The sequence below is a fragment of the Chaetodon trifascialis genome, chromosome 23, assembly GCF_039877785.1.
Source record: "Chaetodon trifascialis isolate fChaTrf1 chromosome 23, fChaTrf1.hap1, whole genome shotgun sequence".
NCBI classification, from domain to species: domain Eukaryota; kingdom Metazoa; phylum Chordata; class Actinopteri; order Chaetodontiformes; family Chaetodontidae; genus Chaetodon; species Chaetodon trifascialis.
In genome coordinates, this window is record NC_092078.1 from 2,249,798 (window position 1) to 2,277,338 (window position 27,541).

General features: G+C 45.9%; 3 protein-coding genes across 3 annotated transcripts; 1 reads left to right on the forward strand and 2 right to left on the reverse strand.

Moving 5' to 3' along the window:
• The first annotated feature begins 2,505 nt into the window (after positions 1–2,505).
• Positions 2,506–6,947, forward strand: LOC139351749 (reelin domain-containing protein 1-like). The gene is made up of 6 exons (XM_070993754.1): positions 2,506–2,713; positions 3,466–3,760; positions 3,938–4,098; positions 5,178–5,306; positions 5,486–5,640; positions 6,279–6,947. Exons 1-6 carry the CDS (start codon positions 2,506–2,508, stop codon positions 6,945–6,947), a joined length of 1,617 nt encoding a protein of 538 aa, XP_070849855.1.
• Positions 6,948–8,268: 1,321 nt separating this feature from the next.
• On the reverse strand, positions 8,269–19,796 carry slc10a7 (solute carrier family 10 member 7). Its single transcript, XM_070992877.1, has 12 exons — positions 18,448–19,796; positions 16,946–17,028; positions 16,723–16,859; positions 15,741–15,816; positions 15,445–15,483; positions 15,324–15,359; positions 14,972–15,055; positions 14,697–14,862; positions 14,557–14,608; positions 14,342–14,415; positions 13,793–13,938; positions 8,269–12,299 (listed from the first exon to the last, which is right to left on the reverse strand). The coding sequence occupies exons 1-12, from the start codon at positions 18,545–18,547 to the stop codon at positions 12,267–12,269; spliced, it is 1,026 nt and encodes a 341-aa protein (XP_070848978.1). The 5' UTR covers positions 18,548–19,796; the 3' UTR covers positions 8,269–12,266.
• Positions 19,797–20,326: 530 nt separating this feature from the next.
• ttc29 (tetratricopeptide repeat domain 29) lies at positions 20,327–26,526 on the reverse strand. The gene is made up of 12 exons (XM_070993755.1): positions 26,467–26,526; positions 25,781–25,881; positions 25,439–25,522; positions 24,670–24,729; positions 23,269–23,432; positions 22,869–23,045; positions 22,543–22,755; positions 22,056–22,141; positions 21,398–21,489; positions 21,078–21,201; positions 20,599–20,688; positions 20,327–20,494 (listed from the first exon to the last, which is right to left on the reverse strand). The coding sequence occupies exons 2-12, from the start codon at positions 25,861–25,863 to the stop codon at positions 20,327–20,329; spliced, it is 1,341 nt and encodes a 446-aa protein (XP_070849856.1). The 5' UTR covers positions 25,864–25,881; positions 26,467–26,526.
• Between the last annotated feature and the right edge of the window lie 1,015 nt (positions 26,527–27,541).

The window sequence follows — 27,541 nt, forward strand, 5'->3', positions numbered from 1 at the left end:
CAGTGTATTAACAGTGTATTAAAAAGGATTTGAAAATAAGTTTACTATTCATAAGTACACTTTATTACTATCAAAAGTATTTGTAGTAATTTGAATTAGTATTTGTCAAACGTACTTTAAATGATGCAAAAACAGTAAAAGTGTACTTGCATTTACTCTTATATACATATATTTTCAATACTCTGAAGTACACAACTGTTTGACCTGCGCCAGCTTTGAATTAAACTTGTACCTGGAGTTGAAAAACCCCACAGCAGTGAAGGCAGCACGATCTGCGACAGAAAGAGATGAAAGTCTGGATCTCATTCAGTAAAACATCCCACCGTTACGTTTGACAAAGAGACAGCAGGAGACACAGAGGACAGATCAAGTGTTCGGGAGATCCTGGAGGGAGGCGGCCACAGCTGGTCTACATCCTGTTAGTCTGTGTGTGTGTGGGGGGGCTCATCTCATAGAAATACCCTCAGTAGAAAAGAACGTCTGCAGAGAACCTGCAGGGACGAGTGTTTTACCTACAGACTGTGACCGAGGTATCAGACGGGTTCTGTGTTCGACAGCATCGACTTTGATTGGCTAAAACCAGCTTGGTTGTGTGACTTGTTTCAGACCACAGACCAGACCACAGGTGCCAGTCCAGCTTCAGGCCCAGATAAAACCCTGGAACCTGGTACCTCAGAGAGTCCGAGGAGGACTCGGCCCGTTCGCTCGAGCCTCGCCAGCATGGAGTCCCTCCTCGGCCTGCACCATCACTTCAGCACCAGCTCACATTCAGTTCGAGACAAATCAATTCAGCTTACACTTAAATGACCAAGACAGCACCGTTCACCAGAGCAACAAGCAGCCTAACTGAGAATATTCATTTAGCAGTTCGGCGTCAAACAGTTAAACTAAAAGTTGAAAGGAGTTTCCTACCTTCAGTCCGGAGGCCGTCGCCAGCGACCAACACCAGGAACTTAAATCGGACTGAAGAGTCTACAGTCCATTTTTATTTGAGGCTCAGCAAAGCTTACGATATGGACATTAAAATCCTTTGTGCAAAACGAAAAAGGTGACTAGCTGGTCGTAATACAATGAAAAAAAAATCTTCCTCTTGACCTCTAATTAGTCAAAAAGGGGCCTCTTCACGTCTTTGTCGTCTCAAGCTGAGCACAGAAATGACTCACGCTCTCTTCTTTATATGGTAAAAACAAAAGGCAATAACAGGACATTGGATAATGAAGGCTCGATGTCAAATCTACGTCAGCTATGAAGCACACGGCATGTCGGCCACAACCGCAGTGTTCTTCTCAGTTGAGAATTTCACTTGCACAAGTCACAGTGGTGCCTCTGCAGGTTGGGTAGGATGCTGGGGTCAAGTATCGGGTGCAGATAATGCTGCAAACGCTGCTGCTGTCAGCAAGACGTGCAAACAACAACCGAGACGGTTCCTGCAGCTGAACACAACCCTGAACTTTCCCAGTCTGTGAAACATGATTCACAATAAGCAGATATTTACAATGATCAATGAAGCTGAGTGAAAACATTAAATATTTTGACTTGTGCTGATTCATCATGATGCCACGAAGAACACGCAGAAAGTTAAAGTGCAGTAAAGAAGTTGTGCTGTGGGGCCAAAAAGAGAGCAACCGAGGCACATTTTGGCTTCCATACTCCATGGGGACGTGAGCTGCAGATCTACATATTCTGGTTCTACACCCACCCCCTCCACATCCTGGACCCTCAGAGTCCTTGAAACCTCCAAACCTCGAGCTCATCCTCACACACTTCAAACAAAGTTTTCACTCACAGAGGATCACTGTGCTTTCCGCTGGGATTCAACAGTCTTTCAAACACTCAGCAAGACTGTGAGGAGGTGATCGTTTACAAACTGTAGAAGAAGAAGAAGAAGAAGAAGAAGAAGAAGAAGAAGAAGAAGAAGAAGAAGAAGAAGAAGAAGAGCGTTAGCTTGTGAGATTTTCTAGATGTCCTGAAGGTCACTGCTCCACAAGGTAGGGATGCTCATGGATAAAATTCATCCAACTGCCAGGCTCTCCCTGTCCCTGCTGTGCCATTCATTCATTCATTCATTCATTCATTCATTCATTCATTCATTCATTCATTCATTCATTCATTCGTAAACTCTTTATTCAGAGGATTTATTTGCTTAACGAGTAACATGTTGTGAACGTCCTGCATAAAACGGACAACGGCAGCAAAAAAAAAAATCCAAAACAGAGAAAGAAAATAACGAAAACAAGAAGGAGGATCAATTAATCTCTATTTAATCAATGATTGATTAAATGATTGATTAAAGATCAAGCATTACTTGGATTGTTTTCTTTGGGTCTTTCGTTACATTTGGATGAATGGGTGAAGACATGATGTCTCCTTCACTGAACATTTGTTGGTCTGGATAACAAAACAAATCTCTGCTTGTTTTCTCATTGTTATTTTTGTCACTCCATTTGCTGTGTGTGTGTGTGTGTGTGTGTGTGTGTGTGTGTGTGTGTGTGTGTGTGTGTAGAGATGCAGTCGACCCTCCACTGTCTCGGGGTGGGTATGGTCTTACTCTCTCTGGCTCGGTCCGCCTTGTCCTTCTCCCACGGTGCCAGTCGTGCCTCCTGTCAAGGAATGATCCCCGGCCACATCCGAGCTCAGCCCCTGGACCCTCAGCACAGCCACGTCACCCTGCGCACATCCGCCTCTTCCTACCTGCCCGGACAGTTAGTAACAGGTAGTAATTAACTATCATTTAACTCACTGATTAGCCGATTAATTACCACCTTACCTGCTGGGGCAGTTAGTCACTTCTACTAATTTACTGTCAATGAACTCATAACTGATATCCAGTTGCAGGGTCACAAGTGCTACACAGTGGTGAAACTACTCTGTTAGGAGTAAAAATAACCTACCTGAACAGTTGTTCAGTGGTACAAACTTTTAAAAATGCTAATTAATCCATACTTAACTATGTAGCTAACGCCTCATTTAAAGATCCCTTGTTGGACTTGAATCAGGGACGTTGTTGTTCATGGTCAGTGATTTAAACCCACTGACTCTTGATTATAAAAACCTGAGCGAAGACTTACTCTATTCTAGTAAGGTGCTGGCTTCACGGGGTAATTTCATGAAACCAGAACAACAAACACCTACGTTAACCTCTTTAGGAACCATCGCAGTTGTGCTGTCATAGCTCCTAAATCTCACCTGCAGCTGCCAGGAGTTCCTTATAAGAAGCTGATTGGTTTGAACCGCTTGAAGCTGGGCAAGATGGGTTCTTGCACTGTGTGCCCCACAGGGCGAGGATTGAAGGGAAACATCATGAAAGAAGAATATGAAAATGGAAGACTCAAAAATGAAAATAGATTAATTATTTGTACTTAGAAGTTTTGATAAATTTCTCATAACTTTTAATCGTAACGACTCTGTAACAACTCATTTAGTGTCTCTTCTTCTGTGTCTCTGAATCCATACTTGTGTCCTCAGTGATGGTCCGAAGCTCTCGAGACTTCATGGGTTTCCTGCTGCAGGCTCGCACTGTGGAGGGTACTGGCGGTGGGGCTGGAGTTGGGGTCAGGGCAAGGACTGGAGCTGGTGTCGGGTCCACAAGGCTGGGGCCGGTGCTGGTGGGTGGCTCCTGGACCCTGGAACCCCCTGGCACACACACCCTGCACTGCCTCTCGGAGGGCGACACCCTCACACACTCTGACAAACAGCTGAAGAGAAACCTCTCATTTGTGTGGAGAGCTCCTGATGCACCAATGGGAGACATCAGGTTCTAGTAAGTATGTGCCCACCAGCTCAGGCTAGTAAATGACCACTATGTAACAAATACAGGACATGCAGTCAAACATCATAAGGATTCCTATTCTAATGTGAATGTTTTGTTAATTATTTATCTTTCTGCACAATTGGATAATTTTTATTTAACAATGCACAAACCTCTTTATCATTCCAGCATCACAGTGGTGCAGTCTTACTTTGTATACTGGGCAGGTATTGGCTCTCCAGTGGTGCATGATGGGACTCGTACTCCTCAGAGTCAGGGTAATAGCACAGGAGTGGATGGAGGGAATTCGATTTTTGCACCACAGGAAGATGAAGTTACTGCTCTGCCAGGTACACAACTTGTGCAATTCTTAATGTACATACGAAATATTCAGTGAAAGAGAATGTTTTGGACGCCTCTATTTACCTAAAGCTAAGGAAGACGTCCTCTGAATTTCATTATTTATGATAAGTCAGAAGATGCAACCCCTCATTGTAACTATTATCTTGCTCATCTCTCATCTTTTTGCCTCAAAGCTCCCAGAGTCCATCAAGCATCCACCAAACAAACAAACAAGACAGTCAGCTCTGCTTCAACCACAGGGCTGCCAACAACAACAAGCAGTAGAACTCAAATCTACAAATCTCAGGAAACACCAGCAGAGGTCACTCATTCAGTCTTGGAGATGAACAGCTCTGTGACTTTGGCATCCATTGGACATGACCACCTGACAAATCAGGCGGTCAATGAAAGCAACAGCCCCATGGCTGTAGGATATCTTCAAAATCCTACCAAAGACAGTGAGACGGACACCAATGCAACTCCAGGATCCCTTTCAGGCATGACTGTAGACACAGGAAGCCCTGTTACTCATACCAGAGACCTGAAGAGCTCTCTTTTCTCTTCCAATCACTTTCCTTTCACAGTCTCTTTCTCCACAGCAAAGGCCAGAAGGATGAAAGCTACTACCACTCTTTTGCCCAACATCACAGTGCAACAGACAACCAGTCCTCCGTCCCTTGTTTCCTTCCCCTCTGTGAAGTACGATGAGATGGAAAGAAAAGAGGCAAAGATGAACTTCCAGGATCCAAAACTGCACACTGTCCCTGAAACAAAAGACACAACATTTAATCCTGCAACCACCACAACAGCTATACTTTCAACAAATCACAGCTTCCACAACACTAATCTCCCAAGATCCACATCCCAGAATCCAAGAGGACCATTCCTGGACCAAACTACTGCAGTAAAGTTCAAGGCCCAGAGTAGTTCATTGCAGCCTTGGAGGACTAGCCCAACCCAGTCAAACAAGCCTTTGTTCCCCTCACAAAATTCTTCACACTTTTCTTTTCTTCAGGTTCAAACGTCTCCATCTAAACTTCTTCTACAGTCTCAAACAATTATAACTCAGACATTTCCCTCCTCCCAGGCATCTTCATCTATGCCCTTTTCCAAGTCCCAAACCTCTTCAACAAACCTCATTCTCCGGTCCAAATCTCCTACCCTTCAGTCCTTTCTCCAGCCGAATACAACTTCATCCCTAAATCAGGGCCACCCTGTATCCATTCAGCCCCTTCTCAACAAACTCCTGAATGTCCCCTTCCACTACCGGCCCAGCCATCAGCCTGAAAATAGTCCACCTGGTCCAAAAACTACACAAAGACACACAAGTCCACCTCACCAGCTTCAAACAGTTGCACTTCTGAGCACCCTTCCTCAACTTCAACCTTCAAACAGTTTTCTCCAAGGCCTGCCCCAAACTGTCCCAACTCAAACTGAGGGTCAAGATAGCTTTCCCCAGACAGACCAGTCCCAGTCTGATACACCACCCCAACCATGGCCCCAGCCCCATTCCCAAACTGGTGCACTGCAGGCACACACCTTTACACTGGGTGAGGGGAAAGTGGTCAAAGATCTTCAGTCTCAAGCTAAGATCAAAACCATGAGACCCATCTTTGTCTCCATTCCCTCTGCCACACCTTCTCCATCTTTTTCAGTGTTTACCCACCTGTCAACCCTCCATTCTTCATCCTTTCCTTCCATCCACACTTTTCCTACTTCTTCTCTTGTTCACCCTGGTTCCACCGCTCCTCTTTATCACACCAGAAGTTCAACCCCGGTACACGTGCAAACTTCTTCGTTCTTGTCTTCTCCATCTTCCTCCTCCATGAAGAACCAACCCAAAACAGCTCCAACTCTTTCTACTCTTCCTTCTCCTTCCCCAATCTCCATTCCTCCTAATTTTCCCTCTGTCCAACCCTCCACACCTTCCCCTATGCCGTCCTCCATAACCTCTTCTACCATACCTTCCTTGAACTCCTCCCACTATCCATCATCAGTCCATTCATCTACTTCTTCCTCATCTCCCTTTCCCTCCTCACAGTCTACCAGTTCTACCTTTTCCTCACCTTCTTCCTCCCCCTTCACTGCCTCATCAGCTTCTTCCATTTCTTCTGATTCCCCCCCTTCAACTCCTCACTCTTCCTCATCTATCTCCACTTCTACTTCAACATTTTCTTCATTCTCACAGGGTTCTTCATCTTCCTCCAACGTGTTGTCCACTTCTTTGGTGTCCTCCCAGTCTACCTCTCCTCACCCAGAACCCTCTCCAGCTCCCCGCCGCTCACTCTATCACCGCCTAACATCCACCTCTTCCTCTGTGCCTTCTCAACAACTCACCCTAGGTCAGAGGTTGCTAATCCAGAACCAGATTGCATCATCTGGTCCTGAGACCATCCTCAACCTACCAACACCCAGGACAGTGGTTCACCCAAACCCTGAAGCCCATCCAAACCTTGACCCGAACTTCAAACTGAATTTCGACCACAAGCTGAAACCAAACCTTCCCAACACTGATAGTAAACCCAAACATCCCTCCAATCCCTCTGAAACTCCAGACAAGGGAGGGAAGTATCCAGACATTATCCCCAGACACAGTGCCTGGGAGCTGGGCATGCTTCTGGGCTGCTCAGCTGGCTTGGGCATGGTACTGGTGGTTGGGATCAGGTACATGTACCGTCAAGCCTGTGGCAAACGGACAGAGGTGACGCTGAACGACAGGGAGAGAGAGTATGGGAGAGGAGAGAGAGGGCTGATCCACGTCCAGGAGTGTGGAGACTTGGTCCGAGTCCGGAGAATCAGAGAGAACAGTTTTGTCCTCCTGGCAGAGTATGATATACTGACACCACCTGGAGACTGAGACACAAGCTGCATACACAGATAGTTTTACATACCAACATATTTCTTGAAATCAGAGAGTAGCTGTAATGGGAGAAATAATTATACCAGCTAAGGTGCTCTTAGTAACATCAGATTCAACTGAAAATTATATCATGAAGTACAAAGTTTGTTGCTAACTGAAACACAAATGCACAAACTTACCTTATCATTGATAGCTACTTAGCCTAGTATGCCTTTTCACTCGCCTCTAAGCTAAGCTATTTTACAGAATTCTTCCTAATTGTCATAAATGAATGAAACAAGGTTGTTTTTACATATTCTTGGCCCACTAGCTTTGAGGCTTACTGATGGCAATGTCTGTCAGTCCATCTGTCGTCGTGGTCCAGAGAGAGACATCTTGACAGCTACAGGCCAGATTTCCTTTTGTTTAGCATCACAGACAGTGTCTCAGAGGGCATTTGGCAGATTGTCATGAAGTTTGCTGTGAATGTTCATGATCCTCTGAGGATGAATCACCTTTGGTAATTATGTAGGCTAACCATACATCTAGCGCCACCATCAGGCCAGACTTTGTACTTATACACTAAAATGTAATGACATACTGCAGTGAAGCTATTTGATGCTCTCTAAAAGATGAACCCTTTCTAAGTTAAAGTGAGTTTTTCACTAGTGCCACAACAAGGCAAAAATAGAAACTTTGGGACATCAGCGCCCTAAATCAAAATTATTATCTTGTAGTTGGTTTCACCCACTTTTGTACTGTAGACTGTAGTATTCATTGGCAATCATCAGCAGGAGCTTTGATCTTGTTCACTTGTGATCAAGAAAATGTGTTTGGCTAAAAAATCCTCCTCCAGAGATTTCTGCCTCTAACACGTTCGGAGAGCTAAAGCTGCAATCTGCCTCCTGATTTATGAAATTTACAGACAAGCCTGGGATGACAGGCGACACCGTTTGTTTCTAGCATGCATCAGAAAAATAGAAACTATAAACATGTGATGATAGTGACAGAGGCTGAAAGTCCAGCTGTGTGATTGTATGGTTAGATACTGTATTTATAAAGGATCTGCATGTTGATTTAACTGACAGCTATAAATAACCAATTCCTACAAATGCACATTGTAATTAGGATTTTATCCCAGTGATATACATGTACTTATCACCAAAGAGGTCAATCTCAAACTGCTAATCACTAATATTGATCAATACTACTTCATCTGTTTGTAAATTGTCATGTTATGTCATGTGGGTGCACTTAATTATACAGCATATTTTCAGTGGTATACATTGTGTGTTTCTTTATTTAGCTCTTGTAGCATGAGGCTTCATGGATGGCAGTGCTGCTTGTCTAGTCATTCCAAACCACGTGGGTCTGCTTGTGTGTTAGAAGTGGCACAAGGCCTCTAAGGTCTGTTGGCAGGGTTTTCACAGTCTTTATCGTCACTTCATCCAAACGATGTGAGAGGAGAGCCATCTGTCCAAAAAAGTTGGAGCTGCGAAATTAACGAACTGCCAATAATTGCCCGAGTGTTTTTCTTCAGTTTGAGTAGACCACGAATACAAAGATTCACTGCATATTTTCTGTATCTAAACTGGCCCTGAGGTGTAACATTGTGTGATAGATGAGCACTGATTGCATATAAGTAAGAACAAATTCAAGGCACTGCAGTCTCGAGAGGTGCAGATCAAAGTCTGGTTTTAGTGTGCAAACTGTGCAGGAGTTTATGTTTGTGTAACGACAAAGCCAACAAACATGTGGTCCTTTTAGCAGCGCAGAGGAACACAAGGAAGCAGAGTCCTGATAAACTTTGCTTTTGGTGAGTATTCGTGTGGCAAGTGAAGTCAGTGCGATGCAGAAAAACTCATGTTTTTTAAAGTTGGTTTAATTCCTTATACATTTATTTATAAGAAACAGAACAGCCCCACACATACCCTCCTCCAAAAATATACTTCTGGCAAATCAATCACACCGTAAACAGACAACAGCTTGTTACAGATGCTTAAATCTGGCTGAAAACAAGGAGCTGAAGATCAAATCGGTAACATTTTCCGTCAAAGCGACGTCTGATAGAGAGGTTTCTGTGAAGGATGCGCTCATTGTTTGCTTCTCGTGTGCATCAAGAAGGTAACTGAAGATACAGCAAGCCTGAGCTGTCAGGGCCTCCTCCAGCAGCGCCGCCACAGATGGTGTACATTCAGAAAAAATGACATTGCGAGCAGACCGATGATATTAGAGGCTAACTAATAGAGACTTTTTAACTACATCTTTGGCTCGGTGTGGTGTGCCTGAAGTAAAAACGTGACTCCCTTTTTTACTACGATATTAGAGGATTCTGCAAAATCCCTGAATTTCAATTAAATGTTCCCAGCAGCTTTCCTCAGCTTTACGGAGCTTTATCGTGAGTTTCAGGTCATCGTTTAACCGTCCGACCACAACTTTGCTGTTCTGGTTCGCTCTCATAGCGTCGCTTTCAGCCGCAACAGGCAGCTGTTCAGAACCAAGCGACGAACTGTCGGCTAAGTCCTAGAGACCGAAAACAGCTTAAAGAGAGCGAGTACTGAACTTACATTCATGCGGTGGACACAAACACAACTAATACTTAATGACAATGTTGCTTCATAACTGCTGGACGTGCTAACAAATTCACCGTATGAAAATGTAAGTGTTGTGTTCACAACTTGTCTCCACTGCCCCCAAGTGGCCAAAAAAAGTTATTGCAGATTTATGGTCACAGATTGAAAAAAAAGGATCACTAATGTCGTATTATAAAAGCTGGATGTGCTACACAATCGAACACCACCGCCTCACAATCCATGCTACAACGTTGGCACTGACCGTGAACTGTGCACCACAGAGCAGCACAATATGGACATTTTCCCCAGAGATGTGGGGCAGGAAATGCAGCAGAAAGGTGCACATGATCCTCACAAGGAACATGTCACATAGAAGCCCTCAAAGAAGAAGGTCCTGGAAACTGGACTGACACAAAACACCAGCAGGAAGGAGAGACAGCGAGACCAGCGAGTCGTTTAGAGAAAGGACGCCCTGAGCAAAGTCACGCCCTCACGCTGCAGACACGTGTCAGTTTGGTCCACAGACGTCACAGATGAGCTAAAAATACTGAGATCCTGGTGTGAATGGACAGAGAACCAGTCTCTGATGGATGTCAAGTGTTGGAGCTCTTATTGGTTGTGATGGTGATGCATTCACTGTCAGCCCTCTGAATAGGGCGATCTGGTTCTAGGACTGTGTGTAAAACGTAAACAAAAACAGAACTCAAGTGTTCCTGAGTCCACGCAGTAATCTCCTTTATCCAGTCATGATGCTCTCACCTGTTACCAATCAGCCTGTTTACCTGTGGAACGATCCAAACAGGTGTTTCTGGAACGTTCCACATCTTTCAGTCTGTGAAACATGTTGCTGCATCAGATTCACAATAAGCAGATATTTACAGTAATCACTGAAGCTGATGAGGAAAAAACAGTGAATATATTGACTTTGTGCTGTTTTGAGTAGATGTCAATAATGATCAGCTAATGATCACATCCTGTTTCATTTGTTTCACACAGAGTCCAAACTGTTCGAGTCGGGTTTAGTTGCCACGACCCTGCTCGCAGCTACATGAACTGTTGGTCCACTTTGGTCCAGACTGAAATCCTCTCTAAACAACTACTGGATGGATGTACATGACATTCATGGTGCCCATAGCGCCACCAGTGGGTCAAAACTTTTACTGATCCTGCAAAATCTCTCAGTGTTGTGTTTAGTGCTAATGGGCAAATGTCAGCATGCTAACACAAACATGATGATGGTGATGAATTGGTTGTTTGCAGCCACATGACTTTAAATTCAGATGGAGGGCAGGAAGTGAAAATGGACGAGATGGAGGAAAGTTCCTCCTGTGCTACTTCAGATGAAATTGCGAGAGAACGGTACAAACAGAAAATCACGCTATGCTACGTTCGCTCGGTTAACCATCGCAAAGGTCCAGTGAAACACCACGAAAGACAAGGATCTCGAAACTAGACAGGATTCATTATTTATGGTCAGCTGTCTGATGTGAAACCGTTAACGCTGATTTAACAAGTGTTAGCCGTGTTGCTTGTAGCTGTTACTTTACATCTCTCACCATAGATTTAAAACAATAGCTAATCCCACAGTGATCAGACTGGGCTCCTCCCGGCCGCAGACAGTTAACGAGACATTTTTTATTTCTTGCATTTTTCACCTTTAAGAACAACAACTTTTGGTAGTCGATAAAAGCTCCTTCTGGTTTCCTATAAAGAAAATCACTTCCTGCCCTCCATCTGCAGTTTACACCAAAAGAGTGACGTGACATCATCTGCAAACAACCTATAGGACATCAGCAAAGTGACGTGACGTGTCAACATCAATCAGACTGACATCAGATGTATATGTAGATCTTCATTCTTCTAAATATTTTGTGCACTTTTAACAATTTCAACCTTTATTTCTGCTCTTCACTGTGTTGGGTAACATCTGCTCGACAGAGGCCCACATCAGAGCTCTGCCTCGTTACTGGTCCAAGCTGTGAACAACATATTTAATCAGAATCTGAGTTGTCTGGCAAATGTTGCTGACAGGAATTTGATGAAGACAAGGACATAAAAACAAATGAATTGAATGTGTGAATAACTGAAGAGGAGGGAGGTGAAGAACGTGCAGAGGACAGATGATGAAACCTTAGGCTACTAAATTAAACTCCCGTCCTCAGCGTTCATGTCACACCTTCATCACCTGGAAAGATCATTCGTTGACAGCCTCCCCACAGGACTGCTCTTCATCAACAAGCACAACCGTCACTTTAGAAAGCGTCAGAAACCGAATCGTTCGTCATTATGACACTAAATTAATCAGGTAACACAGATTTCAACATCAGCGTAACTGGAGTCCACACTTTCCGGCAGTGACAGCGAGGAGAAAAACAGTAGAAAAAAGTAGAAAAGAGCAAGAAAAATAAAAAGGAATGGTCCCAGTAACTCCACACTTCCTGGTCCTGCTGGGAGGTGCTGCTGGCCGAAACAGACGCTCCTTTTGTTAAAAAATAAAACAGCTGACCTCTTTTTGCAGGAATTTTTGGGTATTTCATATAAAAATAAAACTTTTAATAATTCTTTTAAATACAAAAGAATATATAAGGTGGAAGTAAGAAAAATCAGTTTTTCGTGGCGCAGAAAGAGAATATCGAGGCGACCGAGCGCCTCGTCCCCTCCGCCGGCTGAGGTCTCTGTTGATTGGTTGTAACAAGGCACGTTTTACCGTTTCCATCGCAGCACGAACACACATGTGCAGAAGAAAACACTGACTTCATCTTCATCAGACGGGCTGAACAGGAGACAGTTTCACTGCCTGAACAGAGAGAAGCAGAGCGAGGCGGTCAGAGAGGAAGGAAACGGCGACGGACAAACTGCAAAACAGGACTTTTCTAAAGGGAGAGCGAATCCAGCAGCGCCGCCAGCCGCTGAATGAGACAAACCAGCCGTGATTCCTCAAAACACACCAGGAGGACAAAAGCTTTCCGGCGAGTCTGAACGCGTCCTTCTGTCCTCACCGAATCACAGGGTCTTTGTCTCTAAGCTCAGAGATGACCGTTACTGTCAAAGACAAGCGAAGCGTGAAAATCTTCAGTGTGGTAATAATAACAATAACAATTGCTTCGTCTTTGCAGTCAAATTTCAAACTAAAATTCGGAACATTTTCTGGTTCCAGAGTTTCAAATCTGAAGCTTTTAATTTTTTGTCATATATGACAGTAAACAGAATATCTCTGCTGGACTTTCGGTTGGACAAAACAAGACACCTGAAGACGTCACCTTGACTCTTTGTGATGGACATTGTCCACTAACATTTCATGAATCAATCAATCAGAAATCAATGAGTGAAACAGCTGTTAGCTGCAGGCGGATTCACTGGAGTTGATCGTATTGATTTCACTGCTGTCAGTTGATCCTGACTGATCAGTTCAGATGATTTTAATTTATAACAGATACATTGATTGTTTTCTTAATCTATCGATTGATTATTTTGAATTTTCATTAATAGATTTCTTAAACGCTTGCTCAGTTTTTTAAAAATCGATTGATCGGCGGTCAGTCAGTTAGCTGATGATGACATTGAACGAATAAAACAGTAAATTCACACTGAAGTCAAATCCTTTGCTGCTTTTGCATCTTAATAATCTTCTGATGTCTCATGACGTGAAAAAACGTTATAATCAAAAATAATTGATTCCAGATGTTTGGTCCAGATGATTGATGATGATTCAGGGTTTACAGTAATTGTCTGGCATCAGTTTCATCACGCCACCACCATCAAACCAGTTCTGGTTCTGGATCAGTGAGGCAGGTGAGTCCAGCAGGTGACCCTTGCAGAGCGTTTTCCGGCCAGCAGGGGGAGCTGCTGCACTCTGAGCATGTTTTCAACAAACGTGAGGAGTTAAAACCAAAGAGTCTCACAGATCAGATGAGATGATGCTCAGAGCCGCCTGCTGGACGCACCGTCACACGATCACATCAGACCGGCACGTCCAATTACGGAGCAAGAAGAAGAATTTCTTTTCAATTAAACCGCTAAATTAAGTTGTTTCGGAGTCAGTTCTCTACTCACTCGAGGCAGCAGTGTTGGAATGCGGCCCTATCTCAACAACAGACTAGACTGCAGGAGAGGAGAAAAGGTGAAGAGGTTAGTATTGGAACGCAGCCGCCTCTCAGGAAGAAGGAGGGAGGTTAAGGTGAGTGATGGAGTCGTGTCCGCAGGCCCAGGTGTGTGTGTGAGTGTGTGTGTGTGTGTGTGTGTGTGTGTGTGTGTGTGTGTGTGTGTGTTCGTGCATGTGTGTGTGCGTACCTTCTGCTGGCTGGTCATCCAGCTGCGGATCGTTGGTACGAGAACAGAGCCGAGCAGGATCTGAGCTGGATGGTAGATCAACAGAGGGACTGAGATCAGAGACAGATGCTCGTAGCCCTCGAACACGATCTTTAACATGGGAATACCTGGAGACAGAGACACACAGAGACATGGACAGACAGAGACACAGACAGACAGACAGACAGACAGAGACAGAGACACACAGACAGACAGACAGACAGAGACACACAGACAGACAGAGACAGAGACACACAGACAGACAGACAGACAGAGACACACAGACAGACAGAGACAGAGACACACAGACAGACAGAGACAGAGACACACAGACAGACAGACAGAGGACACAACACACAGAGATAAATATACATATTTTTGTGTCATGACATTTTCATATTTCTCATGTTTTGATGCTTTTCTTCTGAACTCCAGAGTCTCGTCCATGAGATTCACATGAAAACTGTTTGCATGTGAGTGAGTGTGTGTGTGTGTGTGTTTGTGTGTGTGTGTGTGTGTGTGTGTGCCTACCCAGAGTGAGAGACTTGTGTGTGGAGCAGAACACGATGGCGACGGTGTCTGCAGGGCTGAACCCTGAGCCTGACCTGCAGAGACAGACAGGAAGTCAGTGGGTGCTGTGACCTCTGACCTCTGACGCAGCATGAGACACATCACACTGCTGCACACATGAGGAGGAGGAGGAGGAGGAGGAGGAGGAGGAGGAGGAGGAGGAGGAGGAGGCTCACCTGCTAGTGAAGGCAAACGTGAGCACCATGAAGCTCACCTGGATGAAGAAAACTGCAGAGAAGAAGAGGAGCGACACATTTTAATGCTGAGCTAAAGTCCAGAGTGTAAACTGTCGTAAAGCAGCCGAACGAGTACTGACTGATGAAGACGACCATCAGCAGGCTGCTGGGGTCCAGCTCGATGTTGGGGTTACTGAAGGTGTCGCAGAAGGTGGTGTAGATGATCATGAGGAGGACGGCGCTGCTGACGGTGCCGAACGGAAGTTTCCGCCGCTCCAGAAACTCCCTGAGGAAGCTACGACACACCTGCGCGCACGCACACACACACACATGCACACACATGCACACACACGAGTGATTTAGTACACAGACTTACATTTAACACACACACGCACGCATACACACGCGCTCCTACCTGACCCAGGATCAGTGGAACCACCACAGTCATGAAGAGCTGAGAGAAGATGGAGCTGAAGGGAACGGAGGATGAGGAGCCGAGCTGGAGGAGGAAGAGTGAAGCACACGTCAGAGTTCTGCCGTGCTGCCCTCAAACAGCCAGCGAGTCGCTTAACGCAGGTTCAGGAAGAGGTTTCAATGCACACGGCTGCGCTAACTGTTTCCACCCGTTTCCAGTGTTTGTGCTAAGCTAAGCTAACTGCAGACACAGAGTGGAGTCTGTGTGTTTCCTCAAAATGTGCTTTAAGCTGGAGAGTAACGCTGCAGTGTGTGACATCTGTGTGTGTGTTGGCGTGGAGACGTGGACTCACAAAGAGCAGCAGCAGGACAGGAGTCACTACGATCCCCTGCAGGACAGAAAGACGATTAGAGCGTCCACACTGACGTTTCATTACTCGACTCCACCAAAACTCCACATTCACGCTGTCTTACCAGGAAGCTTCCGAACGCAGAGTTGAAGATGGCAGCAGCCTGGACAGGCGTGTGCACACACACACATGCACACACACACACACACACACACACACACACACACACACACACACACACACACACACACACACACACACACAGAGTCAGTATGACAACACACTGCTCATTACTTTTCAATATTACACCATTTGTCAAACACTGGAGGATGATGACCTGAGTGTGTGTGTGTGTGTGTGTGTGTGTTTGTGTGTGTGTGTGTGTGTGTGTGTGTGTGTGTGTGTGTGTGTGTGTGTTACCTCGTTGCCTCCGACAGCCTTGGTGAGAATAACGGCAGAGGAGACCGGAGGGGGCATGCAGCTCACCGTTTGTAACCTAGGCAACCGCAGCCACAGGATGAAGAGGAGGAGGATGAAGAAGAGGAGGGGGCGAGGAGAAAGAACCATCATCATCTGTTTCTGCAGGAAAGAACATTTTCTTTCCTCTGGCCCTTTCCTTCAAAAGGTCAGAGGTCACGGTCTGAGGCTCACACATGGGTGCTTTCATTTAAGCTAATAAACAACAACAACAAATATAATAAAAACAATAATAATCATTTAAATGTGTTGATCACTGAAACAACAGGAAGTGAGGGAGCATTAAAAGCAGCTTTAATAGATGCTTTCCGGGCTCAGGTGATGTTACCGAATGCTGCTTTAACTGCTAAATACCAGCATGCTAACACTGTCATAGCATGTTAGCATTGACATTAGCATTTAGCTCAGAGCGTAGGTGAGGAAGCACAGCTAGCACGGCCACGGACCCTCAGTGTCTGCATGAGGAGCGAAGAGAAACCCGCTGGCTAACAGGAAAGAAAAAAGGTGAACACACCCCGCTGACTCCCCCCGCCTCTTCGGTAATCTTTGACTTCTACAGCGCCCCCACGTGGCGCGGAGTGTCAGCACACCAGAAGACACAGTAAGACTGCAGCTGTGTTCATTGACAACCTGATTTCAGCCAATTAAAAAACTGTTTCGAGTTTAGGGGGAAGGGACCTGTATCACACACACACACACACACACACACACACACACACACACACACACACACACACACACACACACAGTGGCTTGTAGTAGCAGTGAATGTGGTTCTTTGTGTCTCGTCCTTCAGTGAGGCAGGGCCTTGAATAAAGGACACCATTCACACACACACACACTCACACTCACACTCACACACACACACACACACACACACACACACACACACACACACACACACACACACACACAGTCATCCTACCCTCTGAGCAGCCATTGGTTGATGGTGGTCAGCGCAAGGACTCTGAGCAGCAGCCAGACGGCCAGCGGGAAGAAGATGAGCGTGAAGGACTGAACGAACAGGTGAAGCCGGACGTGGAGCAGCGCACTGGTCAGCTCCTGCAGAGACAATGAGACTCCCATCACTCCCACTGCTCCGCCTCCATCACTGTTACGCGGCGGCCATGTTTCTGACGCGCTCTTACCTCTGTTCTCAGCGACAGGCCGCTGTTGAAGAAAATGAGGGCGACGGCGACGTACGCTACGGTGACCTCTGGCTTCAGCGGACCTGAGAGGGACACAGCAGAGCACACATGAACGCTGCGGCAAAGTGAAAATAATCTTTAATCTTTATCACGCTAAAGTGCAGCGAAGTGTCCGGACGTGGACAATTATGAGGACAAATGAACTTTGTCACTATGTGATTATACGAAAGTCCAATAAAAACAACACCACCACTGAAATACTGACGTGTAAAATACTAAGCGTGTCACTTCTACACGCGCGGGTTTGATGGGCGAGTTTACGAGGAGCACCTGAAGGCAGCATCCTGACAGTAGCAGCACGGGCGTTTATCTAATCTGCAGGTTAAGATGTGAAGGTGTGGCTGAGCGGATCTGCTGTCTCTCACAGGTTACACTGAGTGAACTCATCAGAGACGGTCACCATGTTTGCCAGCCGTCATAAAACTTCTTTATCTCCACAAACGTCACTTTCAGCTGATTTCTACGGCCTTTCTCCAGCCGCCTCACAGGTCTGGTGAGGCTCCTGGGACACACCTGACATGTCGTCTGCCAAATATCAGTAAATCCAAAGATGTGACGTGGGCCAATAAGACGCTATCGTCGTGCACGCGCACACGAGAGCGCGTTGCGGTGAGCGACTTCCAACCGACGGGTATGTTCGTGTGTGTTGACGTTTCTGCTGAATGCAACGTGTCATTACAGCGCCAGGTAATCTCTCACACACACACACACACACACACACACACACACACACACACACACACACACACACACACACACACACACACACACACACACACACACACACACACACAGAGTAGCCGCTGTGAGGGAGAGCCCACCAGCCCCAACGCGCGTCATTCCATCTTGTACGTGTTGAACGTCTTAAACGAAACTCCGTTTAGAAAACCCTGAAATTTACAGTCACCGCCCTTTTTGACAACCATAACCATTAATAATCCCGATAATCTGTATGTTAACATAGTAAATAAGTGTCACAGTTTATCTCGGCATACATCATATACACACAGTAAGACGCATTTCAGTAGAAATTCAACATTTTTGATTAATTTGCTTGTAATTCCTACAGTCGTCGTCCTGGCGCGCGGGGCGACGCGGGGTTCATCAAAGTCTAAAAGTTGGCAGTTTATTCAAAGTGAAATCCTGGCTGTTGAAACAATCCCATGCCGATTTTTCCAGTGAGTGTGAATGATTAATTAAAGGTCTCAAGGTTTCCTCTACTAGATCAAGTAAGGCCATAAACTAACAGTACAGAGAAACAGCAGAAACTCTTTCCGAGCCTGGCAGCGACGTGCCAGAAGGACCGAGCTCAGTCAAAGTAACAGAGCTTCTGGTGTTTGTAGGACAGTTGTGTCCACGCGCGGACATTGTTTTAGTGAACTTCAGACACTTCAGACCTGATGAAAAGTGTCCGAGCAGTCCCCAAACTCCGACACACTCACCTCCTCTGACACCGACGCTGGGCTGCAGTTTGGCCGATAAGATGACCAGCACGATCCCGATGATGAACCATTCCTTCCGTGCGCTCGCCAGGAGGCCCATGTTTCAGCTCCGGGGTTCACCGGATAACCCCGCCGGCCCCCGTCTCACCAGCCGGACCGAACTTTCACAACTCGGCTGCTTCACTGGAGCTTCTCTGTCACTAAACAGACGGACAAGTGGGGTCACTTCCGGACACATGGGCGACGGCGCGCCGTAAAGACGGAAGGAGAGGCGCAGCGGCTTTTTACATTACCGTAACACAGGTCACAGCACGCGAGCGCCACGAGTACACCCTAAATAAAACATTGATATTATTTATCAGCTTATGAGACGATGAATAAATCATGTGTTTTTAACTGAATAATGTAAACAGACTTTAAATACAGATTTCAGTAAAATAGTTACTTTGTCGAACAAGAATGTGAACATTTTGGAAAATAAAAACTAAATAAAGATGAAAAAAAAAACAGATTTGGTTAAAAGACTAAAATTAAACAGAGTCATCAAAAAAAGGGGAGAGTTCATGAATAAATATTAATGAATTAAAAGAGTTAAACCAAAGATTTAAAGAAATAATGAAACAGTTGATAATGTGTATAAAGGATGTTCTTAAATACAAAAGTGCAAACTAAAAGAATTCTTAAAGAACACTGGTTTATAATTTCCAAACATAAGTAGTTATTTTTCTGTTATCATGTATATTTTTTTAATTTGTGCACATTTTATTCTGTAATTCAACAGTAAACGACAGTGAGACACAGAAATGCTTCTAATTGTCTTTTATTCTAAAACATTTCATTCTGTTTATTCAGTAAATGTTTAAACGACACAGGACTGTTTTCTCCCTCCTGTCTGTCCATTTCTCTCTTCGCTTTGTGACGAGACGTTTAGACTTTCATCCTCCTCCTCTTCGTCCTGTCCTCTGCTGAGCTCAGCAGACAAACGTCTGAACAGCTGAAGGACAGCAGGGACGGACTGCTGCTGGTCCATATGGTCTGAAACTTGCTGCACGAGTTCTAATGAGATCATTATATTTGTGTTTATTTGCTAATGATGAGACGAGCAGGAGCTGTGGTGGACAGAGCGTCCTCAAAGCAGACGTCCTCTCTGATTTCCTCCATTACATCAGGTTTGTCTTCAGCTGCGCTAATGACTGAGTGATGCTGCGTTCAAGTGTTTGGGAGACAGTCAGACACGTCACACTTCCACGCTGTCCGCTGGCTGCTGGGAGACTCGTCTGTCTTCGGTCTTCTGGGGGTCAGCAGGTCTTTACCGCTGGGGTCTGTGCTGCACGCCGCCCCCTCCCACACACTTCCTGTTTGCCAAACTTTATGGTATCAAATTAAAGTAAAAAATGCCCCAACAATGCTTTGAGCTAAATGCTATTGTCAACATGCTAACGTCCTCTCAATGACAATGCTAACATGCTAATTAATCAATTAAGTAATTAAACAAAAAAAAAAGTTCACTGTTTTATTTTAGCATTTTAGTAATTAAGTACATTTACTCAAGTACTGTACTTCACTACAAATTTGAGGTATTTGTACTGCACATAAGTATTTGGATTTCATGCTACTTCATACTTCTACTCTTCACTGTAATTCTGAGGTAAATATTTTTACTTGTTGCTGCTCAGTGTCTTTCCAGGGACACTTCAGCATGTGGACTGAGGAGGCCAGGGATCGAACCACCTCTCAGACCTCCTGACTGGTGGCCGACCGCTCTCCCTCCTGAGCCTCAGCTGCGTTCACAGCGTATACGATACATATAGACAGCTCTGATCAGGATTCGTGTACTTTATGTTTATGTACTGTGAAAGTACCAGTGTCTGATAGAGGGTCAGTACCCGGCAGTACTGCTGTCGTCTGCAGACTCTGCGCTGACTTCCTGTCGTGCTCTGCTCTCCTTCCAGGCCAGCAGTCGCCGCAGGGCGCCGGGCGTGGCCGACTCCACGTCAGCGCTGTATTTCCTGATCAGGGAGCGAGCACGAGCGACGCCCACCAACACCTGAGGGCAGAGAGACAGACAGAACGTCAGGTGACGAGGAAACCCCGAGGAGACGAGCGCGTCTTTTCCCGTCGCCATCTTTAACGTGTCCACGTCAGACGTACCTGCGCTCTCTGCAGCAGAGTCACGTCCTCCAGCTCAGCGGCAGCTTCGTACCCCTGCAGGAAGAGCTCAGAGGCCCTGTGAGTCTGACCCTGCAGACAGGAAACGAACCGCGAGGACAGAGACAACGCAGAGACGACCGTCCATGAGAAACGCTCTCAATAACATACAAATAATAAATCTAAAGATGTTTGTTCAGCGGGCTGAGGAGGCTGCACACAAACACGTCAGAGGTCGTTTATTGTTGTTGTTTTGACAACATGTGTTAACTTTTTCCAAATATGAACATTTTCGATAAATATTTCTATAAAAAGTTAATGGCAGCATTCGTCCTTTGAGAGCTCAATTAACCGACTGACAGAAAACCAATCAGCAACTATTTAAGTCAATCAAGAGGGATTCCCTGCTGTCATTGGTTACTGATCCCTGTGTGTGTGTGTGTGTGTGTGTGTGTGTGTGTGTGTGTGTGTGTGTGTCATACCTTTGCACAGTAGATTTTGCCCAGACGCAGGTAGGCGTCTGCCAGGTGGTGCTGCAGCCCGTTGCTGCGCGAGATGTCAGCTAACGTCTCCAGACACTGCACTGCCTCGTGTGTGTTTCCCCCACTGACACACACACACACACACACACACACACACACACATGCACGCACGCACACACACATTAAACCCTTGTACTGACAGGCAGATTCATGGAAACTGAAACAGACAGTTTGTTTATGGACTCACGTGCAAAAAATAATGTTACTTCAAATTTCAGGATTTTCTAAATGTGTGTGTATGTGTGTGTGTGTGCGTGCACCTCTCTATAGACTTGGCCATAGCCTTGTAGGACTTCACCAGCCCGTCTGCGTCCTGCAGCGTGCCGTAAACCTGCATGCAAGAGCTGAAGAACTGGACACAGACAGACAGACGGACAGACGGACAGACGGACAGACAGACAGACAGACGGACGGACGGACGGACGGACGGACGGACGGACAGACAGACAGACAGACAGACAGACAGACAGACAGACAGACAGACAGACAGACAGACAGACAGGACATATCACTGAAGAGGACATAAATCCGTGTCCCTCTGAAAGGATCAGTGTGGTGGACGTGTTCTTTAATTCTCGTCAACAAATCCCATGAAGAGTCGCACTGCTGCTCTGGCTGATTCCTTCCTTCATTAACATGAACACACACACTGTAGTTCATTCTGACTCTCACACACACACACACACACACACACACACACACACACACACACACACACACACACACACACACACACACACACCGTCCTGCTGCTGGAAACACTCCTTTAAGAAGTCAAACTACGTCTTTATGACCCATTCTTAGCGAGTGAGGTCAGAAAGCACTGAGAGCTGGACTGAAACTGTTGCATTTGGTCTTTTCATGAGATTTTGTGGCAGTTAAAATGTATAAAAGTTTCACACACACACACTCACGCACCTGTCTGGCAGCGTCATGGTCTCCTGCGCTCTGATAGGTCAGGCCCAGCCGGTAGGAGGCCTCCCCTTCCATGTGTTTGTCTTCAGCTGAAACAGACATCAGTCACTACGTGACGCTGTGAGCATGTTAGCATTTAGCCGCCAGCTTGGCTGCAGACTGTGTTTTCATAAACTGAAGGATTAACTGATCATTTATGGGACGAGAACATTTTCTCTAAAGCTAAACAAACTATTTAAACTCTTACATTAAAAAATGCAGAGACAGCATCAATATGCTGCTTTCTCTGTTTTTACTGAAGCTGTTTCCTGTTTGTGTTTGTGTGAGTTTGTTTCTATGCTGTCATTAGTTTGCCTCACACACACACACACACACACACACACACACACACACACACACACACACACACACACACACACACACACACACACACACACACACACCGCCTCCTGTCTCTCGGCGTATGTGCGTACAGACTGTGTGCACCTACACTCAGCGGCCATGCTGTGGCCCTTGTGGAGCAGCGTCAGAGCCTCGCTGTAGTCGGCGGCGTCCAGCGGAGCGTCGGCCAGCCGGCTGTAGATCCTCCACAGCGCTTGGCGGGCCCGCAGCCTCAGGGGCCGCCCGGCCGAGTCCAGCCAGCCGCCGTCCTCTGCCTGCTGGACGCACAGCTCTGCCTGCTGTCTCGCCTGCTCCAGCTCACCTGGAGGGGACATCCAGTCATTCTGAATGAATGATTGAACTCCCGTGTGCATCCCTCAGAGTCTTGTGGACTCTACTGTACAGTGTGTGCGTGCGTGTGTGTGTGCTGCTCACCTTGCTGCAGGTAGAGCTCGGCCATGTTGGCCCGGGCCTCGGAGGCCGGCCTGCAGCTTCCCTCTCGCTCTCTGTCTGCACAGCTGTGGTAGAAGTGCAAACTGAGCCAGAGATCCTCTGGAGCCGAGAAGTACTGACCTAAAATCAGACGCTGCTCACACACCGTGCACCAGGAACCTGCACGCACGCACACACACACACACACACAGAAACATATGACTGTTCAATAACAAAACTTGAAACTTGAAATTTACTGTTACCTATCAAACACACCTAATCTAACCACTACTGTAAACCTGTGTGTGTGAGTGCGTGTGTGTGTGTGCGTGCGTGCGTGCATGCGTGTGTGTGTGTGCGTGCGTGCGTGTGTGTGTGCGTGTGCGTGTGTGTGTGTGAGTACCGGTCCGTTCAGCCTGCTCGGCCTGGCTCAGGTGCAGTCTCATGGTCTCCAGTTTGTCCCGCTGTTCGTCCAGCGGAGTCTGCAGCCTGACATCTGATCCCGGTTCAGCCGCCGCCCTTCGATCCCGATCAGAGTTCAACAGGAAGAAGAGCTCCGAGAACGACCTGAGAGAGAGAGAGAGAGAGAGAGAGAGAGGACAGAGAGACATAGAGACAGAGAGAGAGAGAGAGAGACAGAGAGAGAGAGGACAGAGAGAGAGAGAGAGAGAGACATAGAGACAGAGAGAGAGAGAGAGAGACATAGAGACAGGGAGAGAGGACAGAGAGAGAGAGAGAGAGAGAGAGAGAGAGGACAGAGAGACATAGAGACAGAGAGAGAGAGAGAGACAGAGAGAGAGAGGACAGAGAGAGAGAGACATAGAGAGAGAGAGAGAGAGATAGAGACAGGGAGAGAGGACAGAGAGAGAGAGAGAGAGAGAGAGAGAGAGAGAGAGAGGACAGAGAGACATAGAGACAGAGAGACATAGAGACAGAGAGAGAGAGAGAGAGAGAGAGAGAGAGGACAGAGAGACATAGAGACAGAGAGAGAGAGAGAAAGAGACAGAGAGAGAGAGGACAGAGAGAGAGCCAGAGAGAGGAGAGAGAGAGACATAGAGACAGAGAGAGGACAGAGAGAGGAGAGAGAAAGACAGAGACAGAGAGAGGACAGAGAGAGAGACACAGAGACAGAGAAAGGACACAGAGAGGACAGAGAAGCGACGGATGAAGTGTCGACAAGTGATTGATTTAAAATGAGCGCTGGGGGCAGAACCAGCCAATCAAAACATCACATTGTGACTGAAGTCCACATGAATCCGTCTGTGTCCACTGAAGCCAGCGGCGGCGTCTCAGTCCCAGCTGGTGGTAAGAGTCTGACAGCCGCCTGACAACCATGATTCATGCTTGGACTACAGACGACGTCAGGCTTTACGTTGGACAGTGAGACGGTGGACTCTGGTGGCTCGTCGTTAAAGTGAAGTCGTGACTAAAACCAAACCTCAAACCGTAACTCAAAGCCAGACCCTCAAAATGTCAGTTAATAAGTTCTGCTCAGTACCATGGAAAGAACATTTGCATTGAGTTAATGGTGATTCGAGCATTTTTAAAATAGTTTATAAACATATTTCAAACAAAATTTAATGTTCGGGTTTTCATATTTGGGTTAATTTCACTTATATGAAGTCAATAATTTACTTCATGAAGACAAAAACATGCAACTTGTCAACAGATAAATGTAGATGAGGACAATCCAAACGAATGTGTCTTTATTAACGTGCATTAATCTGCAGTTTAATGCTACAGTTGGTTTCTGGTCTCCTCTGACGATCACTGACGCAGTGACGACAGGCGGAGGGTCGGATACCTGTGAAAGCCGTCTCGAAGCATCTCCACACAGACGTTCTGCTTCAGGCTGCTCCTGAACCTGGAGACGAGACAGCAGCGTGACGGGAAGATGAACGAGTGAGGCAGGAATGGAGGGATGAACAGCACGGCTCGGCGAGGAAGATCATTATCGAGCCCAAAGCTTCGTCTGGACCTCTGCAGGTTATGACTGTGTTCACCAGCAGAGGGCGCAGTAACCTCGACCAGGGGGCTCAGGTCAGTCAGAGCCTGAAGGCTCACACTGAACACTCAACATGAAACTGAAACCTAATCACAGTAAAGCACTTAAAGCAGACGTCTCAAACTCATTCCACAAAGGGAAAGACGTCATGTTTTAACGTTCCAGCTCCACAAACACTAAACTGTACTGTGTGTACACAGAGGTGGAGTGTAACTCAGTACATGTACTGTAAGTGTAATACACATCTTTTCAGGCCACGTTCTACTTCTTCTACATGACACCTCAGAGGCAAATACTCCACTTTTTACTTCACGCGTACTAACAGTTGAAAATGAGCTCCTCCTCAGCCAGCGACAGCAGTAAAATCTACTTTTACATGAACGCAGGAGTCACAATAATCTAATGATCTAACACAGTAAAACAGCTGGGGGACGGTTTTCTGAATACTTCCTCCACACCTGAGTATATGAGCGTCACTGACATCTCGTGGAGAATAATGAGAAGAAAACCAAAATAAACTAAAGTATCAGAGAAATGAATCTGAGCTCGGTGTGTCTGCTGAACTCACTGTGTAACGCCTGCCTTGGAGAGGGTCTGATCCCATTTATCTGATACCGATCCAGTCCGGAGAGACTCCTCCCCCTGCTTCACCCTGCTGAACACACACACACACACACACACACACACACACACACACATAGATTTTTTTGGATTCATTCATCTGACTCTGTAGTATTTTGTCATAATCTTCAATTTCAAGACTACTGTTACTCAATAAAACACACACCTGTCGGAGTTTTTTCTCTTCTAAACACTGTTACTCTGAGTACTGCAGGTGTACTCTGTACCTGTGCTGAGTACTGCAGGTGTACTCTGTGCCTGTGCTGAGTACTGCAGGTGTACTCTGTACCTGTGCTGAGTACTCCTCTTCCTCCCGCTGGTCTTCATCTCTGGTAGAAACAGGCTGGCCGGCCGCTGTGCTGCTGAGCTCATCTTCACCTGTCAATCAAACTGAGGGAGGAGGCGACAAACACAACGACCATCGTCTGAAGTTGTGACGTCACATCTGAGTGTTTTCTGTTAATTTGTCCTGATCTCGTGCAGTAATTCATTTCACTCACTGCCCTGCAGCTGTAGCTTAGCATCACCGTACTGACAGTATATGTTTCATGGCTGTGTTTGCTTCAGGTTAACAACAGATAACAACTGAGCATCTGTGGTCTGAGCGAACTCCATCCATTAATAAAGATGTGGCTGAAACTGGCGACGTTTCATGTTAATGTCTGTTAACTTTCATTTTCGCCCTGTTCACCTGCAGGGTCCGCCCTTAATAACACCCCCTTCCTGCTAACTTCCAAAATATTGTGTTACCTTGTTGTGTCACTTAAAGCTCAGTTAGCTAGGCTAAAGTTAAGCTAACTGTTAGCCTAGCTAAAGCTGCTATAACTAGCTAACAAGTTAACCGTTATAATACGCGCAAAATCTCGCGGCCTCGAACGAAGTTTATGAACTTTATTACAACCTTAAATACAAGCCTGTGTTGTTCTCTAAATGTACTAAAAGCTAAAACACACTCAGGCAGTGACAGAAACTTACCTCAGTCTAAACAAACTTCGCCTTCAAAGTTTCTACCTGCCAGCAGAGTTAGACCGTCGCTCGGCAACAGAGAAAGGCCGCATTCCAACACTAACACCCTGCTCACTCCACACCGCGGCCTGGTTCCAGTCAGATGGTACGAAAGCTCATTTTCACCATTAACAGAGACATAAAATGCAACTATATAATGACTAATATCTTTAAAAGTTCATCAGTTCTGATTAACATGACATTAACATTTCATACACGACATTTCATCTGTGTCACATTCATTCATTCAGCTTTCATGAGACAGGCAGGTCCAGCCAGTCATTCATTTTCTTCAGAAAAACTCTTTCCTCAGAGTATATCGGACAAGAAGCGTTACGAACAACCAAAAAACAAACATGAAAAGTCAGAAAAAGAGACTTGAATGAAACATGGGCTCATCATCCACTTGCTGAAGGCCGAGCTCGAGGCAGTACAGAGCAGCATTTAATACAAACACACTTTTCTTTCACATGTTGGAGGTCGTCTGAGTGAAACTTTTCCATCAAACCACAGCAGGGATGGAAACTGGGTCTGTGGTGGTTCAAGTGTTTCTCTGTCTTCAAAGAGTTTCTAATAAAGTTTCATGTTCGGGGTGGAAATCAGCAGCAGCTGAGACACAGAGGCTGCTTCCTGTCTGTCACATGTTCTCTCAGTATCTGCGTCTGATTTGCTGTCAAATGAGACTCGTTCTAATTAGCTTCAAGTCTAATTTGTCCATTAACCAGCAGCGCTTTTGAAACGCTTGGACCACGATACTTCACTGGTGGAGACCAATAACGTAACTGCAGTTCAGAGAGTTGGTGGTCTGACACACTGACAAGAAGGCATCGTTAAGACGTTTCTGCTTCAGATGAAAAGCTTTAAAAAACACTTTTTACGAGAACAATATATCTCCACTTCATCTCCGCAGTAAATTCAGGAAAGACTTACGTAACAAAAAAAAGGTAATTATTTACACACAATGTTTAACTTAATATCTTATTTAACTTCTTCAAAAGTGTCTCGGTGGCAATTTTGAAAATTATTGTGCCATTAAAGGAATTCT